Genomic DNA, 19,347 nt, shown 5'->3' on the forward strand with positions numbered 1-19,347 from the left:
AAGGGCATGTTTTACATTGCATATGTGTTTTGTGTCCCAAGTGTACCATGTCCAACTGTGACACCTGTACAGCCATCCTCAAAGATTAGGGCGAGAGGAAGGCCTTGGTGCAGCATTAGTACAGAGGTGCAAGTAGATTTATTTTCTATTACTATTTTTATATTTCAATTTATATGATAGATAATTATAAACTGCATAATGTCACTTTTTACATAAAATGTATCCTTAAAGATATTTCAAATTTGTGAATCATTAGGAAAATGCTTGCAGTTTGTTAAAAAGAGCAACAATTATGATGTGTTAGATGACAAAATCAAGTGATTTGTTTTGAAAATAAATGTGATAGCTAGGATATACTTTCAGAATTGTTTGTTTAATCCTTTTGCACAATGGACTGGTTTTATATCATGTAGAAATTAGGTAATGAAGTAGATGCTAGTACTCATTGGAATATCATTTTCTTTTTTTTTCTTTTTTTTTTTTTTCAGAAAAAAAAAAATTAAAATTATGTCTGGGACAGCTGCATCTTTCCTTCCCTGTGACATCACTAGCCATGTGTGCTGATTGCTTCACACCACTCCATATCTTTGTAAGCAAGACTTGTAATTTTCTGCAGTGATTTTCAATGCTACATGTACAAGACTCAATGCGCTACTTCTTTTAATGACGAAGTATGCCATGTCCGTTCTTCCATAATTTTTATTTATTTATTTATTTATTTATTTATTTATTTTATTTATTTATTGTTATTATTATTATTATTATTATTATTATTATTATTATTATTATTATTATTATCATTATTATTATTATTATTATTATTATTATTATTATTATTTCTTTTTCTTTTTGTATTTATTTATTTATTTATTTATTTATTTTATTTTATTTATTTATTTTATTTTTTTTTGTAACGGCAGCAAACCTTGTGCCAACCAGTAGATGTTATAATGAAGTGATTTATGAATGAAATCAGTATTATTGACAGTGCCTTCTGGGTATATACCTCCCTATGATTAAACAGTATTACACAGGAAAAATGCTACAAAAGAGGTAACTTTTGACAGCTAGATCTCTGCAAATTAAAGTGTTATTTGTGAAAAGAACACATCTTACAAAGTATGTGAACAATGTGATGTATGGGTTGCTTTTTTTGCATATGTTTAATTTAGATTTCATTTACGTTTTGCAAAGTTAATCAAATTTAATCAAAATGATCAAATTAGCAAGAAATCATGTATGGCGTCATCTTTATCTAATCAGCTGATTGCTGCCTCATGCTTTGCCATCAGTATGAAGATCAAGTACCCTATAAATCTGATTAGGTTAGCGGAAGTGGTCTAAGGGGAGGACTTACATAGGTTTTATTTAAAGTTAGATAAGATGGGGTTAGTTCAGATTTCAAGGGGGCATAAACTAATGTTAAGCTTTTTTTAAATGTTATTTATTCCCTACGTATTAGTACTTAAAATTATACTTCCCCCTCTTTTATTTATTTATTTATTTATTTTTTTCTGAATAGGTAAATTATTAAAGTTCTGTGTACAGTTACACAGTAATAGCAGTTAATTACATTTTACATTTCAGGGCCCGTATGCTTAAAAACCTCTAAAAGACTTACATTTACTCCCAGCTAAAAGTAAGTGCTAAAAGTGTATACATGAAATTATAAAAATTTTCTTAAGTAATTTTTAATCAGTGGTCTGAGGGGAGGACTTACATAGGTTTTATTTAAGGGTGGATAAGAATATATATATATATATATATATATATATATATATATATATATATATATATATATATATATATATATATATATATATATATATATATATATATATATATATATATATATATATATATATATATATATATATATATATATATATATATAAATTCGCTATACGTGCTATGCTTAGCGCATAAGAAAGATCCCAACCATTATGTTTTTGCATATGAACATCAAAATCACACAAAAGTACTTGATGTTAATTTATATTTAACTTTTCGATAAAAAGAACCAGAGTGTTGACATACTTTATGAATTTAATAATGTACATGAGGCGAGTTCAGACTCTAGGAACCCGACCTGGGGATGTCAACACAGCAGCAGTCGTGATCAACGTTGGAGGTATGGAGGTGAGTAACATCTTTTAAAGTTATTGGAGTATATAGGTTGTGTGGTAGCCCGTTTTGAGTAAAAATGTTTGACAGTGACTGCGAGAAGTGCAGGAAGGAGGTAAAACGGCGCTGCAGAGGAGTAGCATGTGAAAGGTGGTGATTGTTACCATGCTTTTGTTACTGTTGTAGAATTTTGCCTTAAGGGGCATACCTAAAATGGACCTCCGCTGCTCCCAGGCTGCCCGGCTCTTTGGTGTAGTAGGGTGTTGAGAGCCATACTGGTGTAGCCAGGGTCCAGGGATAGGTGGCAATTGTTGTGATGCTGTTAGAAAGATGGAAACAATTGTCTTAACAGAAATATTTGGACATCCTGGAACTTGTCTAACCATTTGCTCAAAGATGTGGATAGATGATCAATAGATCAATGATATCCACTTGTCAAGCCGGCGCTTGAAAGTGTGCGCTGAGACACCTGACAGGCCCCTGATATTCTTGGAGATTGCATTAAACAGTCGGGCGTCGTTGCATTAAACAGTCCGGCGTCGTTATAAGCATAGCTGCTGTGCAATGTTGTATGCAAGTGCTGGGTTGCTGTTACCGCTCTCCGTATATAGCATAGCCTCCCTCGCCGCGGATGATTTTTTTTTTTTTTTTTTTTATGTAGGAAGGACACTGGCCAAGGGCAACAAAAAAAAAAAAAAAAAAAAAAGTAAAAGCCCACTGAAATGCCGTTCTATAAAAGGGTCAAAGCAGTGGTCAAAAATTGATAAGTGTCTTGAAACCTCCCTCTTGAAGGAATTCAAGTCAGGAAGGTGGAAATACAGAAGCAGGCAGGGAGTTCCAGAGTTTACCAGAGAAAGGGATGAATGATTGAGAATACTGGTTAACTCTTGCGTTAGAGAGGTGGACAGAATTGAGGTGAGAGAAAGAAGAAAGTCTTGTGCAGCGAGGCTGCGGCAGGAGGGGAGGCATGCAGTTAGCAAGATCAGAAGAGCAGTTTGCATGAAAATAGCGGTAGAAGACGGCTAGATATGCAACATTGCGGCAGTGAGAGAGAAGGCTGTTGACCCCTAAAGTTACGCTGGAGGGCCTCCACCTCACTGGAGTATGACTCATCTCAATTGAGTGGCCCAGTAATCTTATCTACTCATTATTAGAAAAGTGAGAACCCAGGAAGTTCTGTGGGACATCAGACATGGAAATTATTCTCCTGCGACAAACTGTGGTAGTCATAAAATCTTTGTTTGTCCTCGAGGCACATCTCTTTCACCAGGTTGTTGTAGAGTGTAGATATCTCTTCTGTTTTTCTGGTCATCCATGGCTTCACCCAGTATATTGTGTGCTTATTCTTTGGGCATTAATCAAGGCTATCATATTATTGTGGAACCAGACTAACTTGGTACCGAGGGTGTTGGCTGTACTTTTCTACGCTGTTGCCACCTCAACCCTGGAGTGACCTGATGATGACCAGCAAGGTGCAGCCTGGGGTTTTCATGTGTCAAGGACACTGGAGCAGCAGCGCTGCACGGCCTATACACATTGCCAAGTGTATTGGAAGATATACAGTGTCATTGTTCCATAATCAAGTTGAAAGGATGCAGTTGTATATAACAACTAATAATTTTGGAGTAATTAAGGCAAAGGATGATAGTACAAGAGAGAGAGGGGTGTTCATATGCCTGTTGACTGTGAACATGACACCAATGTGGGACAGGAACAACCAACAACCCCAAGTACCAGATTAATCTGGTTCCACTAAAGTAGCAAGCACATTGGTAGCGACACACAATTTAAGAACATCGACGTCCATTGTGGCAATTGTTGTGATGCTGTTAGAAAGATGGAAACATAATTGTCTTAACAGAAATATTTGGACATCCTGGAACTTGTCTAACCATTTGCTCAAAGATAATAATAATAATAATAATAATAATAATAAACGGTTTATTATTTAGGCAGTTGACAAACTGAAAATGTACATAGGGGATGGGGAAAAACTTAACATTAATCCTAACGGTAAGACTAATCTAGGAGGGAAATACTATTGATTGATGGCTCGCACCATGGTGGGAATCGCACTGAGTCTGTACCGGTCCGTGCGCGGCGCCTTCAGGGGCGTTATTTTGTTGTGGTGTCTGGTGGCACGGACAGGGCGAGGCGCGTCGGGCGGCAGCATGTCTCTGAGACGCGGATGATGCAGTAGTCCCTTCCCAAACTTCTCCAGAGCCTCTCGATGCCTGGTGGATATTCTGGACAGACTCAGGGTGGTCAGGGCTTCTTCATAGGTGGTGTATGCAGGGCCAAGGATGACCCTGCACGCCCTTTTCTGCACACTCTCTAGCTGTAGCTGTTGAGTGTGTGTGAGGGAGGAGGACCACGCTGGGGAGGCGTACATGAGTTTGGGGAGGATGAAGGTGAGGTACACCCCCCTTAACTCATCTGTCGGCGTCCCCAGCGACCTGAGTCTGCGCAGCATGTACAGCCTGTAGGTAGCTGATCTCACGGTGCTGGCGACATGCTGCTTCCAGGTCAGCTGGTCGTCCATCGTGACTCCGAGAAGCTTGGCACATTGGACCACCTGGAGGGGGTGAGGGCCCACTGTGAGCCGGGGAGGGGGCACTGGTACAGAGGAGGTACAGAAATGCATCACCACAGTTTTGCTGTGGTTGATGGTCATCCTGCTCTCCTCTGTCCACGTCTGCAGTCGCTCCAGAATTGCTTGCAGTGGCGAGTAGTCCGGGTTCTTGTTGGAAACTGGGACGCCCACGGTGCAGTCGTCCACATACTTCCAGCGATGGGGGGTGTCGGTGAGGGCGTCGTTGATGAGGAGGAGGAAGCATAGAGGACCCATCTTGGTCCCCTGGGGGACTCCACATGTCAGCTGTTGGAAATTAGAGACAGAGCCCTGATAGCGAACGGCCTGACGTCTCCCTGTGAGGAAGTCGGCTAGCCACGCTATCAGATTAGGAGGGAGACCCAGACTTACTGCCTTGCTGATGACAACAGTGTGATCAACTAGATCAAAGGCTTTTTTGAAGTCGACAAAAGCAACAGCTAGAGAGGTGTTTCGCTTGTCCAGGTGGCTGTGGATGAATTCAAGGAAGCTGGTCAGGTAATGTGAGGTGGAGGTGGCTTTAATATTTCCGAATTGTCTGATATCCACGGTGTTACAAATTTTGGTGTATGCCCAGTCATATACAAAATCTTCACAAATAAGGCTAGGGATGGGGGTGATAGAGACTGGCCTGAGGTCATTGAGTGACTGAGGACTGGAAGTTTTGGGGATGGGAGTGACATAAGATGTCTTCCAGTCCGCGGGGCAAGAGTGTTGGGAGAGTGAGGCTGTGGATAGATGAATGCATGCCTTTTTCTCCAGCCTTAAGGTTGGAGTCTAAGGTTTTTGTTGACTAGTGTAACCACAGCTATTTAGGCAAATAATAAAATTACACATCAAGCATTAAAATTTATTGTAATAATAATCATACTTTTAAACATATTATTCTTACCTCCCATCATAAGGTGACAAAGGTTATATTTGAATAATTATACAACTGGATGTAAGGGCTAAAAAGTATGGTGTTCACATCTTTGTCAAAGGATCATATAATGCAGTGCCAAGTTGGGCGACTTATCACTGAACTTCACAGCACCTTTATGTCACTTTCAATAACTACAAGCAAAAATTCCACAGGCTCTCAACTCTATAAAAGAGTGAGACAAAGTATAATTTACCTTACTGAAACAATTTATGATTAATTTTCTGAAAGATTTACCGTATACTTCGGTATATAAGACACTTGAATCATCTTAAAAAAAAAAGAAAAAGAAAAAGAGGGTCGTCCTATACGTCAGATACTAAAACAATGGCCTTGAAATTTTTACACAAAATATCATCATAAATAAACAACAGTCTTATATTATGACTTTTAGGCAAGTTATACAAAATAAAATAGAAATCTGCTTCAAGAAAATGCATTGAAACGCATTCCCATTGAAAAGTGTGTAAACAAAATTTAACGTAGTAAACTACAAATCTCTGCTGGCATTGTGTATGAATGGATAAAGCAGGAGGCTCTGAATATTCCTCAGTTTTTCCCAAAGCTGAAGGATGAGCTATATAAAGGTCTTCAAGGCATGGAACCCCAAGCTAAGCAGTAAAGGAAAGCAAACTTGGATGATACAAATCTCTCCAGCTTGCAATGTTATATAGAGACGAAGTCCGTGTACTGAGAAAAATTTGAGAACATTGGTGTATCTAATAAAAAAACCGTGATATACTGGAGAAGATTACAGCTGACAGCTTGACATGCAGGTAGTGCAAAGCAAGGATTTGTTTATGTGTAGGAAAACTGATTGTGCCACATATGATTTTATGGCATCTTCATCCATTCATCCTTTTCATGAAAATGTACAAAAAACACCTGGACACGGGCCCTGTAGCAGTTTGTTTTGAGATGCTAGTTTAATATTAAAATTTAATTTAAAAACTTATCGTACTGCACTGCAGTGAGTCTGGCTTGAGATTCCATGACATACAGACCTCCACCAGTCAGCCTCTGAGAGGCACAGAGACAGGAGGGTTGCACTGTATGGTGTAGGAAACCTGCTCCACTATACTCGTATTAAGTCTATGAATAGGCAAACATACTTGTCTTATGCTTTCAGCCAGTCATCTTAATAAGTTATATGAATAAAGATGTGTATAACCTGAGGAGAAGGGAGGGAGAAAGGAAGAAAAATGTGCATGAGAGAGAGAGAGAGAGAGAGAGAGAGAGAGAGAGAGTGTCTCATATGCCAGGTCATACATCTTGCATTTGGCAGAAGCCTCAAGCCTATCACTACTCAGTAGTATCAAATCACCCATAAGGTAAGGTGCTCTCTCTCTCTCTCTCTCTCTCTCTCTCTCTCTCTCTCTCTCTCTCTCTCTCTCTCTCTCTCATGGTATCAAGTATCAAGTAAGCAAGCATTACTTTGTGTAACATGTATTTTTTTTTTTTTGTACCAAAAATTACAATGATGAGTTATGAGCAGCCTTCCAGAACGTATCTTGCTCATAACTCAGAAACCCTCTGTACTGGTAATACATTCAGGGTATTTTATTCAGTACTGGTATATCACTGTACCCAAACTTCATCACAGATGACTTGGTAGTTTGGGTGTTATCTTATACCACCGATATCAGCCAAAACCATTAAATTCTGACTGAAATTTTTGGGGTTGTTTTATCTGAAAGTCGTCTTATCCACCGAAATATACGGTAACTAATACCCTGTTCCTTAAGCTGATCATCTGGGAGGTGAAAAATCTTCAGTGGTTGGTAAAGTTTTGCACTCACAATAGAAGGCATAAATAATAATTTAAATGTGGTGCAATATAAATGAAAGATCAAAACAAAAAGTACCAAATATGTGAAAAACAAAGACAAATTCTACTGTGATGCCAATCAGTAACCATTAACATGGGTACAAGATGTTCCTCTAATGCTGATATCACAGAATCATTCTACACTAGGAAAATAAGCTTAGATCATATAACACTGCACAGACTACATTATGTGAAGAACTGTATGTCTAAATGATGACCACACTGGAGGGAAAAAAACTTACATACAATGTGTAAATAATCCAAGTAATCACATCCAGTCAGATAAGAGAAGAGAAAACAAAAGAAGATGACCATTTTTTTGCTATGCAGTCAATGGAATCCTGTAACCATTCAATTAACAATTCCACCAAACATGACTATTATTGAAAGCAATCACTGCAATACTTTATGCAAGCAATAGCTGGTATTAATAAGTGTTCTTCCACAATACTTTTCATGAAACAAAATATTCGTCTTGAGAGGCTGAACCCATATGCATATCCACCTCCTCCTCTTGCTGGTTGTTAGGGAAGATTAAGTAGGACCTCTGTCAAAAACTCATCAGGATTCTCAATTTCATGAAGTAAGCCTGAAAAAAAAAAAATTTATATATATATATATATATATATATATATATATATATATATATATATATATATATATATATATATATATATATATATATATATATATATAATATCAAGGAACTTGTTCAGGGAAAAACTTTTAACCTATTCGAGAGAGAGAGAGAGAGAGAGAGAGAGAGAGAGAGAGAGAGAGAGAGAGAGAGAGAGAGAGAGAGAGAGAGAGAGAGAGAGAGAGAGAGAGAGAGAGAGAGAGAGAGAGAGAGTGTGTGTGTGTGTTTCATGAAAATACTTGGTGAAATGTTACAAAATTATTAATCTTGATTCCATGTAAACATGAAATCTGCCTTTCAAAAAGTTTATCAAGATGACTTTCTAGTCAAACCTTTGGTAATAATATCTGAAACACTTACCAACAACATCACAAAATTCTGCAAAAGATGCAAGTGGGAGAAGTTCTTCTTGATACATGGAGAGCATTTTAGAGGAGGCTTCAACCAGGATTTGATCATTGTGGCGCACAAACTCTGCCACACTTACACTCCATTCTCCATCACTACTTGCCTTCTGTTGAGACAAGATTGCATAATAAAAAAAAAAAAAAAAAAAAAAAGTTAAGTCTTATCCATGTTTGCCTTGCTTCATTCCAATTACTAAATAGAACTTTACATATTGTATTAATTAAATAAAGACATTAATGGATACTTGTTAACAGATGATACTGCAACATGTATAAAAAAAACATGTTTGGTCCACTGAAAAGATGATGGATTAAGTTTCTAATGAAACATACCTTGAAGAACATGTTGTAAATTCCATCAACAAGGGCCCAGAATATGGCAGCATGTTTATAAGCTGCCCAGTCCTTCGTTTCTTTATCTATAACTTTATTGTTCTGAGGAGGATGAGGGGAGACTGCCCGTACATGAGCGGCTGCCAGGAGCCGCTGAAGGTAAGTCACTTTAAGGGTTTCCCAGTGTGCAGGGGAATACACTGCTAGGGCTAGAACACCCATGTAAAACACACCCTCTGCCTCATAGGCAGCTTCAACCCAACGCTCTCGGTTGGCTTCAAAGAATGTTGACAACTTTTTCTCTTCTCTGCTTGCAGCACGAGTCCTATTAGAGAAAAAAAACATTTATTAGACAAACTGGTGTTCTTGAAATATTTCTCATTTAGAAAACAAGCAGATTCAGTTGGGTGGATATGGGAAAGCATATTTAAGTGTTAGCAACCCCTTTGTTAAAAAGGTCGTCTTTTAAGGTACTTACGTGTTGATGACATAAACAGCCATGTGTAGTATGTAAGGAATCAAATTCATGTTGGACTGACGGCCACCACCACCAGAGTCATCGCTAAAGGACTTTTCATTGGCAAATCTTAGGAGTAGCAGTTTTAGGTCATGTAATGTTGAGGAGTAACTAATATCTCTGAAATGAAAGTATTGCATTAGTCTTCACAGCTAGCTTTCTTGCGATATGATAAAATATGTGTACTTATGCAAATGTAAACCTGCCTTCAAACCTACATTGCCTTTTCTAAGATAAGTCTAATATAATCATACCGAATATATTTTTACTTTAAATATAATTTAATTTCATTAAATGCTGCAGAATCACCCAGTTAATTCTGCTTGAGGGCAATAAAAGTTAGGATATTTGTGACACATAGGCAAATTGAATCAAACCTTTGATATTCATAAGTTTAGAAATTAATAAATAGAAATGCAGCTCTACAAAATGATTGTTACAAAATGATAAGGGAAAAAAATTGAGCACAGAATCTAATTCAAATTAAATGGATCTATAAGCAAAAGAACTGACAAACATGCAATTAATAGCATGGCTTTACAGGCCACATGAAAGCAAAGCCTGTCTTTCAATATGACAAATGATATATTTTTGATGTGTTTCTATGCCTTGTCTTATGTCTCACACATTATTAAACAAACCTGTGAGAAGTGCTGTCCTGCAAGTATGTGTTGTGACGAGCGAGGCACGATGCAAAGGCTGACTCAGGAACTTGTGGACCCCAGAGGGGAAGGAGACCATTGGCCCTTGTGTTGGCATTGTGCAGGCCAGCACTCTCCCACTCATTCCGATTTTTTGACGACCTAGAAATACACTCAATACATCAATGTTAGTGCCTTTATTTACACCTTGGCTAACACTATAAGACCTACACCTGCGATCAGTAATTTCACATGCCATATATGCCCTTTGCTCACTAGATAGGCTACCTCAGCATAAATGGTATAAAACAGTACTTATCCTGTATTCACTTACCTCACAGCTGCAAGATGGCAGTCAACATGGACAACATTAAAATGAGAAACAGTGCAGTACCCTAGAGTCTTATGTGGCTTATTTTCAAACTCTTCAACCACACAACGCTTGCTGAAGGTATACACTGCAAGCACCTTCTGTGGCTGACAACGGTATCCTTCTAAGCATATTGCACAGACCTACAAATAGAAAATGAGCAAATATCAATACTTTGTACATCAGTCATGTTACTCTTGATTAGGATTATGACAGGTGAAAATAAAACATAAAGTAAACTCAAACAAGTTTCAATTCCTTGTTTCTCTGTCACCAAACATTAATTTCCAAATATTCACCAAGCCAGACTCCTCAGCAATTTCTCCCATTTTTGAGAGCAAAGTGGACTGTGATGTGATCTGCTCCTTATCATTAGCTCTCAGCCCTAGACGACTCAGTTCTTTCTTCCTTGTTTCCATAGCCAATCGCTTCTTTTCCTGCCGCGTCTGCCGTCGTACTTCCTCCACCTGAAGAATAAAGCATCACAGCCTGACATCCAGACTTCTTGCTTGGGAACAATTGATATTTTGTATTATCAATGAATTTGAAGGAAGAATCTACATCTATGTATTTAACTATAAATTCCAATTCACCTAAAAACCAAAACATTCAAGTATTTATAATTCTTACATGACAATAAATGATCACAACACTGTTCACATAAGTGTTGAAGCTCTAAACAATTTAAAACTTTGTTAAAAGTTTCAACAGCACTCTACCTGTACAGCAATCTTTGGATCATCCCTCAGGGCTTCCAACAAATTCTCTGCTACTGAACCAACATGTTCATCAGAGGATATTTGCTCTAGCCGATGAATGGCAGGTATGCAGGTAGCTGCCACTGCCTGCTGGGTCCCTTGGTGTTTGGTGGCAAGTCCTGGAGTAATGAATGGTGGTCATAAGTATACATTTTGAAACAATGATAAATCTTATGAGCAACTATATGCAGTGTGGTACTGTGATGAGTCTCTCTCTCTCTCTCTCTCTCTCTCTCTCTCTCTCTCTCTCTCTCTCTCTCTCTCTCTCTCTCTCTCTCTCTCTCTCTCTCTCTCTCTCTCTCTGCAAATATACCTTTTCCTGTTTGTCATAAAGCATTTCTGGTCTCTTGTAACACATATAAACACACAATCAGGTTCATGAGGGAATGGGCTGATAAAGATTAGAGAAGAGATGAATATCAGAGAAGACATGTGAATGAATTACAAAGACTGGATAAAGAAAATGAAGATTGGATAATGTGTGAGCTTTTTGACAACCAGCCTTCTTAACATCATGTTCTCAGAGCAAGGTGAAAGGGGAGGCTTTAGGAGGAGGAGGGGGAGGAAACTGAAGACCCTGAGCCTACAGGAAGGGTTTCTAAGGGTTCTTAGTGACATTCCATATATAAGTCAGTAGAGGCTGAGCCCAGGTGACTGCGATATACATAATATACAATAGATAGAAACAAATAGAGAAGGTTCTCCAGACCATTTCTTTGATAAAGTTTAAAGTAATAAGTGTGAGGATAAACAGATATGTAACATGACATAAATTGAGACTTACCAGTCAGAAGCCTCAGTATGTACTTCAGTGATGGGCGTCCCAAGAATTCTTTCCATTCATCATTACAAACAACTAAAAGTTTCTTGCTTACTGGCATGTGGTTTTCAATGTAAGCAAGAGCATCCTGCAAAGAAAAGACATCATGGAGTTACATGGTGTATTTCAGAGAAAAGTTTGTCATGGTATATTTTAATTTTTCTATAATACAATTATTATCTCAAGTTCCCATACCCTATCCTCTACACTGATCTGACTGAAGCCTTTCCCTAAAACCCTTATATTCACTTCCTTTACTATAGCATCCATATACAAGTTGAACAGCCATGGTAGCATTACACAACCATGATGTAAACCTACTCTGGAAAGAACCCACATCAACTCTCATACACTGTTATTTACATATAAGCTTTTCACTCCTTCCAGCATCCTGGATCTAACTCTATACTTTCGGAGCATCTAACTGCATAATTATTAGCACAAAAAAGCAGGATTGTTAGCTTTTGACACTCAACAAGGCAAAAATGTCACACATTTGGATGAACAAGTTGATAGTAAAAGAACAAATCTATGCCATTTCTGTCTCACCATGGATCTTAACCCTCTACTCCTTATATTTAAGCAATTTTGCTAATTCCTACACCAGTGGATCTTGTGCAACACCTTGGACACCTATCACATCAAAATAGTTATAGTATATTCAGCATGGGCTCAATGGGTGAAAAAAAGTGACAATCAATAAGAAATAAAGAAAATCTTAAGCCTACCTTCATGACTTGTTTTATCAAGTAAAAATACAATTTTTTTATTTTCAGAAAGCCAGATGGAATCCTCTAAATTAAATCCTATTAAAGAATTCCAACAACCATGTATCATAAAAATATGCTACAACCTACACAACCACTCACTGCAACCACATCAACACTCTCCAGAATTAATAAGGAAATTCTGTAAAATACAGCTTTTCTATCTACCCCCCAAAAATTTATTTTCAAAACGTATTAAACATACCTTTACAATGTTCGCTCTGATTATCATGTCCTTGAGCTGGTTGCCATTTTCATTTCTTTCAATTCCATCACAGAAGACACAAAAAGCTTCCATTTTTGCAGTGTCCTCGGGAGAGTGTTCATCATCAAATTTCTCAAAGTCCAAGACAGGTCGGAAATGTCCAACTAGCAATTCCATTTTCTCTTTGTGACAAAACACCAAGAAAGGCAGTACCCGCATCAGCCGCTGTCGCACCTGTGGGGGGGGGGGAGGAGAGTTGAGTGCATTCTAGGATCAATGCATTAAGAGTGCAATGCAAGACTTTGTGATGAATGAGGTGAATGCACTGGTTCTGATGACTAAGTTGAGATAAGGCAACATGCAAGATAATGACTTTCTGAATTAACTGGTTAATGATTTGTAATTAAATTCAGATGTCAAAATTAAGTCTGAAATATTTCTAAAATGGGATTAACACCCTTATTTTTACTGAAAGCACATAATGATTCCTATTCTTCAAACAAGGCTCTTACCTACTTGCTATTAATGAAATGCCTTTTTAGTGTACATCTACAGCAATACGATCATCATGTTCCTTTAATTTTATACACACCCTGACTAATGGGTATCTATAGTTCATCTTAGGGTGGAAAATGGATATTTCTAGAAACAAAACCCCTCTCAGCAAATATATCTATTACTCTGTAATCAGTCTTATTCCTCCCATATATTCCACAATTGTTCAGCACTTCATCTGCACTTGGATTCCCTACTCCAGCATTATCTCCTTTCCAAAATGTTTCTGTAATATATAATTTTATTTCTTCATGGACTCTGCAATTCTATCTATCTATCTATCTATCTATCTATCTATCTATATATATATATATATATATATATATATATATATATATATATATATATACACACACACACACACACACACACACACACACACACACACACACACACACACACACACACAACAACTTGCTTTGATTACTAGGAAGTGATGGCACCCTATGGAAAAGGAGAAAGAAAACAAGCTACATAAAAATATTAGTTCACTAAATGCCTGCCACATTATTTAAAGCTGCACCAACACACACTAGTAAATAATGAATGGAAGCTCCTCTTACTTCTTTGACACCATACCTGAGCATTAGTCCTGGACGATGTGGCCACATAATTCAGCAACAAATGGATGTCCTCTAAGGTGCCGCAAGTTTCCACAAATTCTGTGTATGAAGTAGCAGACATGGAGTATGCTTCCACCAACACTGCCTCCAACACCTGTGCAAGAGATCATAAAATCTGTAAGCTAATCATTACAGTTAATTAATAATAACAATTGAATAATAATGAGGGATATGGTATTGTAACACATTTAACATTTGAGGAAAAAACATGACAAGAATAAGAAAGCCCAAAAAAGCAAACATGAGATGAGTAAATTTGGGACCATGCTTCCACTTCCCAACACTTAACACATTAGTTATGCAGTATAGATGAGTGTTATGCTCATTTTATATGTTTATTTACAAGTAAATAAAAAATAAGAAAGCCCAAAAAAGAAAACATGACACAGAAGTGCACAGAACAAGGGCTACAGCGTGACTAACACAACATGCACACTGTGATCAAGCGTGTGCTAGCTGCCACATAGCTTGTTCAAGAACCAAATTGTGGCATAGCAACCAAAGCAATTATGAGTTCAGAATTTTGTTCATAATACTTATTTGTCCAAAAAGGGATCTGTTCAATAACAAAGGTTCCAGTCTATATAAAATAATTGATTTAATGGATAAGGTATGTTATCTTTTACTTGACTGCTTTAATTTGAACTATCTTAATCTGTATAAAAAGTTTGGTGGTTTTGATGCTAATGATGGTAATAAACAACATTATTATGTCCTTTGAAGGAATATCAACTCGGTGCCAATTTCTGTACAGTGACTATGTGACTTACTTGGAGTAACTGCTCTGTTAGGGAGGCTCCACCAGGGGGTCCAGCAACCACCTCTGGCTCAGCTGCTAAGCACTGCTTCAGTGTATGTAGCAAGGTGGCAATGGCATTAAGTGATGGCACCATTAGGCGCTCCCGGTTTACTCGTACCTGCAGGTGAAAATTAATTAATGACCTGGATGCCTGTTCTGTGAATTTTGTGTTTTCACTGGTATAGATACTATGACAACATTATAACAAACATGTAAAATTCTGGTACTAAGTCTCACCTTGACACAGTACTGGAACAGTTTCAGTAAAACTGTAACCAGTGCCCGAGCATAGGACAAATCACTGATCCTCTGAAGGCACTCCAGCATAACCTGAAAATAAGAAAGAATTCAAGCATTGTTTACAAAGTTGTTTTAAACCAAGCACTGTCTGTGAACAGGAATACTGCCCAATTTATGATTCACTAATGAAAAATAAAAACACTAAAATATAGAAACATCTAACCATTTACAGATGACACTTTTTACCCAAGAACTCTAGCAAAGAGATATGACACAAGCCTCTGTTTATTCTTGAATTTGCATTCCTTCCTTGCAGCCCATACTCCTCTCATCTCTTTCCATCACTAATTCAACACTGTCCTTCAACTTCACAGGAAGTTACCCTCTTCCTTCTTTTTTTATTTTCACTATCTTTGTGCATATCAGTTGGTTTAAAGCTCCCAGTATTTTATTTTTAAACGCTATCACCACATCCTCTACTTTTCTCAGCTAGTCTTTTATTTATGAAATGAATTAGCTGTTTGATTAACTTTTCCACTTGTTTTTATTCCTATCCTATCAGCCTCAGGTTTACTTGTTTTTTAACTTCTCCCTATAATTGGACACATATATAAGACAATTTTGGACACATCTACAACAATATCAAAAACAATTCCTCACCTCCAGCCCACCACACTGACACATCACTCCCGCCATGCGATAAACTTGTTCATTGTCAACATCTTCCTCTTTCTTCTTGTCCAAGGTCTCCACAAACTCTTCTGTTGCATCACCAAGAAGTCCTCTCATGCGGTACACAACCCGCATAGCATCACTTTCACTGTTTTCAGCTAACCATACTTTCTTGTAAACCTGTTGAGAAATAGGTATTATTTTTTTATAAACTTTTGAAATATAATAAATTTGTTTATGCAAATTTGAGGAATAGCAGAAGGGATTTTAAAAACTACAAATTCTCGTACTTTATGCCCTAACAATCTAAACACAAACTGATCTGCCAGTCCAGCAACTCTCAAAAAAACTCTTCTTCCCTCCATTTTTTAGTCTGTCCTTCCATGCTACTCCACACATATTCATTGAACACTTCATTTCCATTATGTTCAACCATTTCTTCACTGCTACTTCCATGTTCATGTTTCAGCACTATACCACATAGTGAGTACTACTGTTTCATCATATAACCCTCTCTTTATACTCATACCCAGTGTCTCATGTTTAAAGATCTTTTTCAGTCCACAACATAATATATATATATATATATATATATATATATATATATATATATATATATATATATATATATATATATATATATATATATAAAAGAATTTACCAGCAGCTGTTTCAAAAACAACACTGAAGACAGTATTTTGCTACCAACATAATACTATTGAGATATGTCACAATAAAGTGAATGAGTGAAAAATATCAGGAATTGGAAAGCTAGAGACAAGCAATAAGTGGAAGGGAAGCAGAGTGATACAGTGATATCAGTGTAGAAAAAAAAAATGGGAAGGAAAATAGACTTAATTTAACAGTGAATTTAGGCAATGCAGCTCGGATATGGAGGAATAAATAATACAGAGGTAGAATGAATATGCTCACAGAATGTACAGAATACTCAAGAAAATGTCTTGAAGTAAACCATACAAGTGTGAGAGACATCTATGGTGTAGGAAAGAGTCTGCCATACAAGGGAGTAGAAAATAGGAGATGTGAAGACAAGATCTAACCTGGTATGAATGAAAGCAGTTCTGCCATGGCTATCCTTGTCATAATGAGTTATCAATGATGATGATGATGGTGATAATGAAAATGATAAATATATATTATGATTCATGACAAAAACAGTCAAGAAATAAAATGCCATATATCACCTCTTTCACAGGAAGATCAAGTAATATTATCTTGTTACAAACTAGAAGCTCCATGCCACTGTCTTCCTCAAGGAGAGCCACCAGTTCACAGTCCTGACAAATCTTGTTCTTGACATCCCTCATGAGGGGTCCCAGGCCAGAGTCCATGCTACTGTAGGGATTACCCACCATGCGGCCCTGAAAGTAACCTCAACTTGTACAACCTTGGAACAAAATCTCTAAATCCAAATCACCATTTAGTTCACTATATATACAAAAACATACATGTTCTTTAGGACATGAATATATCCTGAAGAGCAATCAGCAGACTTTCTTACCTGTAGGAAGTCTTCTTGCTGAGGGTCCTTCTCTAGAGTGAGGAAGAACTCTCCAACATCATTCTCTTCTGGATAGATAATGGAACACAGCCGCTCGTAAATGAACACTGGGGTACGTAGGTCATCTTGTGGGTACTGCTTCAGGGTTTCCACGCACACTGCCATGAACTCCTTGGTTTCAGCCTCTGTTCCTGATGTGTATATAAAATTAAGAAATGAGTAACCTATCAGAAGCTAATTAATTGCATGGAAAAAAATACACATATAGATAAAAAAAATAAAATGAATATATAAATGGTGAAGATTCACATATAGAGAACACAGATAACTGTTAATAAAGAAAATGGAGTACACAACTCGGCTCATCATTATTTAACCAAACACCACTAAAACCATAACCCAGTACCTTTAGTACAAAGTTTGCATGATACACATCAGCTTACAGAGCACAACATTCAAGGTTGTTTTATGTATTACCATAGTTAATAATGTAATAGTCCTATCTAATCATTTTAATAGACTGTCTTCTTATTTCTTTATAAATATATGTCCATTTATCTATCTCTGATGCCTCATTCCTTCCAGGAGTGTCCTCCAAAGGGGGTGACCATGGCAGAAGACTCTCACCTGATGTCATATCTTCCAAGAGCTCCAGGAATTTATCTTGAGTGTCATCAATTAGTTTAGTGCGCTGAACCACCAGTTTGCGGAGGGAGAGGTAGCCGCTGAGTACTGTGCCCACCAACCGACCTTTGTAAACTCTCTTAATTGCATCAACATCAATAAACTGAGACAATAGCTCAGTCAACACTTTGAGAGCATAACCTGAAAAGAAGGAATTTTATCATTCAATTGCCTTCAAATTATCTTGTTTCTCTTCTGCTATTTAAGTCAATTTCCTGGGATTCTGCTTAAAGATATAATAATAAGGGTAAAAACAACAAGGATTGGCAGCTATGATGAATTTGCCTTCTTTCCTTGTACATTTAACTATGTAACATGCTAATGTTTATAGTTACCTGTGACTTGGATATCATACACTTAAACTACTTGTTTTATTATTCAAATTTAGGGGGCTGATCAATATATATACAACTCACCCTGACTGAGATCTGTGGTTAGTGTGACTTCTTCCAAGGTAGTAAGGGAATGAATTTCTGAAGTGATGAGACTAGCAATGGTGGGCAAGACTCCTCGCAAGGCCAAGTAGATCTTCCAATGTCCTCCTGCCACTAGACTTTGGTATAATGATACAAACTCTCCAGCACTTTCTCCAGCTTTTCCAATTTCAGGCAAGAAGGTTGTCAGCATGTCTAACACCTGAAAAATATCAAATTACATGCAATTAACTGTCTTCTATCTGTAAAGAACAATAGCATTTTAAATTATTACAAAGGCAGACAAAAATTAAATGCATGGATAGTGGTTCTTTACTGTATTTAATTCTTTGCTTGATGACATAAATGAAGCTCATTATAATTCAGAATTTTGGTTAAAGTAAATGCACACAATGTAATGAATCATCAAACTTAAACACATTTCCCATGCAATTTTCTAAACTTATCTACTAGACATTACTAATTTCTAAAGCAGTACCTCTTTTTTACGCTGGACAGAGGTACAAAGGGATTCCACCATTTGGGCAGTGACTTGTCTGGCCATACGTGAAGATGGGTTGAAGAGAACTCGTCTCAGCCATGAGGTGTCCTGCATCCTGAGTTCATACAAGTGCCGCACTGTGCGAGCAAGCCATCGTGTTCCAAATTTCTCAATCAAATACCGTTCATGAACTTCATCCTGATGAAGTATAACCAGCTTTTAGCATTTTAATAATAATGTCATTATAACCAATAAAAACACTATAAGAACACAGATTGTAAGGTAAGACATATAATATGGGAATGAACTTTCAATAAAAGGGATATGTGTTTCACATGTCGCAATCAAAACTACAGTTAATGTATCATCAACCCTATCTCTATTTTTCTATTTTATA

The 19,347-nt window shown here is 37.2% G+C and overlaps 1 protein-coding gene and 1 long non-coding RNA gene across 6 annotated transcripts in view; one reads left to right on the top strand and one right to left on the bottom strand.

The window, feature by feature from the left end:
* Window positions 1-1,905: 1,905 nt before the first annotated feature.
* On the top strand, window positions 1,906-19,305 carry LOC135107855 (uncharacterized). 2 transcript variants are annotated; one of them, XR_010272019.1, is made up of 2 exons: window positions 1,906-2,139; window positions 17,937-19,305. It is a non-coding gene; the product is annotated as an uncharacterized LOC135107855 (long non-coding RNA). The 2 variants fall into 2 exon arrangements; XR_010272020.1 differs by lacking the exon at window positions 1,906-2,139 and adding an exon at window positions 17,329-17,463.
* Window positions 5,572-19,347, bottom strand: part of LOC135107854 (E3 ubiquitin-protein ligase UBR4-like) — a 66,138-nt gene continuing 52,362 nt past the window's right edge. For all 4 annotated transcript variants that reach the window (XM_064018150.1, XM_064018149.1, XM_064018152.1 and 1 more), the window contains exons 69-87: window positions 18,948-19,148; window positions 18,452-18,671; window positions 17,979-18,176; window positions 17,352-17,542; window positions 17,035-17,211; window positions 15,818-16,009; window positions 15,155-15,247; window positions 14,889-15,035; window positions 14,075-14,212; window positions 12,941-13,174; window positions 11,933-12,056; window positions 11,110-11,267; window positions 10,690-10,857; window positions 10,355-10,533; window positions 10,021-10,182; window positions 9,341-9,499; window positions 8,863-9,187; window positions 8,483-8,636; window positions 5,572-8,074 (exon numbers count right to left, since the gene is read on the bottom strand). In XM_064018150.1, coding sequence (XP_063874220.1) covers window positions 8,010-8,074; window positions 8,483-8,636; window positions 8,863-9,187; window positions 9,341-9,499; window positions 10,021-10,182; window positions 10,355-10,533; window positions 10,690-10,857; window positions 11,110-11,267; window positions 11,933-12,056; window positions 12,941-13,174; window positions 14,075-14,212; window positions 14,889-15,035; window positions 15,155-15,247; window positions 15,818-16,009; window positions 17,035-17,211; window positions 17,352-17,542; window positions 17,979-18,176; window positions 18,452-18,671; window positions 18,948-19,148 — 3,285 coding nt within the window. In that variant the 3' untranslated portion in view covers window positions 5,572-8,009. The remainder of the gene's footprint in view (window positions 8,075-8,482; window positions 8,637-8,862; window positions 9,188-9,340; window positions 9,500-10,020; window positions 10,183-10,354; window positions 10,534-10,689; window positions 10,858-11,109; window positions 11,268-11,932; window positions 12,057-12,940; window positions 13,175-14,074; window positions 14,213-14,888; window positions 15,036-15,154; window positions 15,248-15,817; window positions 16,010-17,034; window positions 17,212-17,351; window positions 17,543-17,978; window positions 18,177-18,451; window positions 18,672-18,947; window positions 19,149-19,347) is intronic.

This window comes from Scylla paramamosain, chromosome 16, assembly GCF_035594125.1.
Source record: "Scylla paramamosain isolate STU-SP2022 chromosome 16, ASM3559412v1, whole genome shotgun sequence".
NCBI lineage: Eukaryota > Metazoa > Arthropoda > Malacostraca > Decapoda > Portunidae > Scylla > Scylla paramamosain.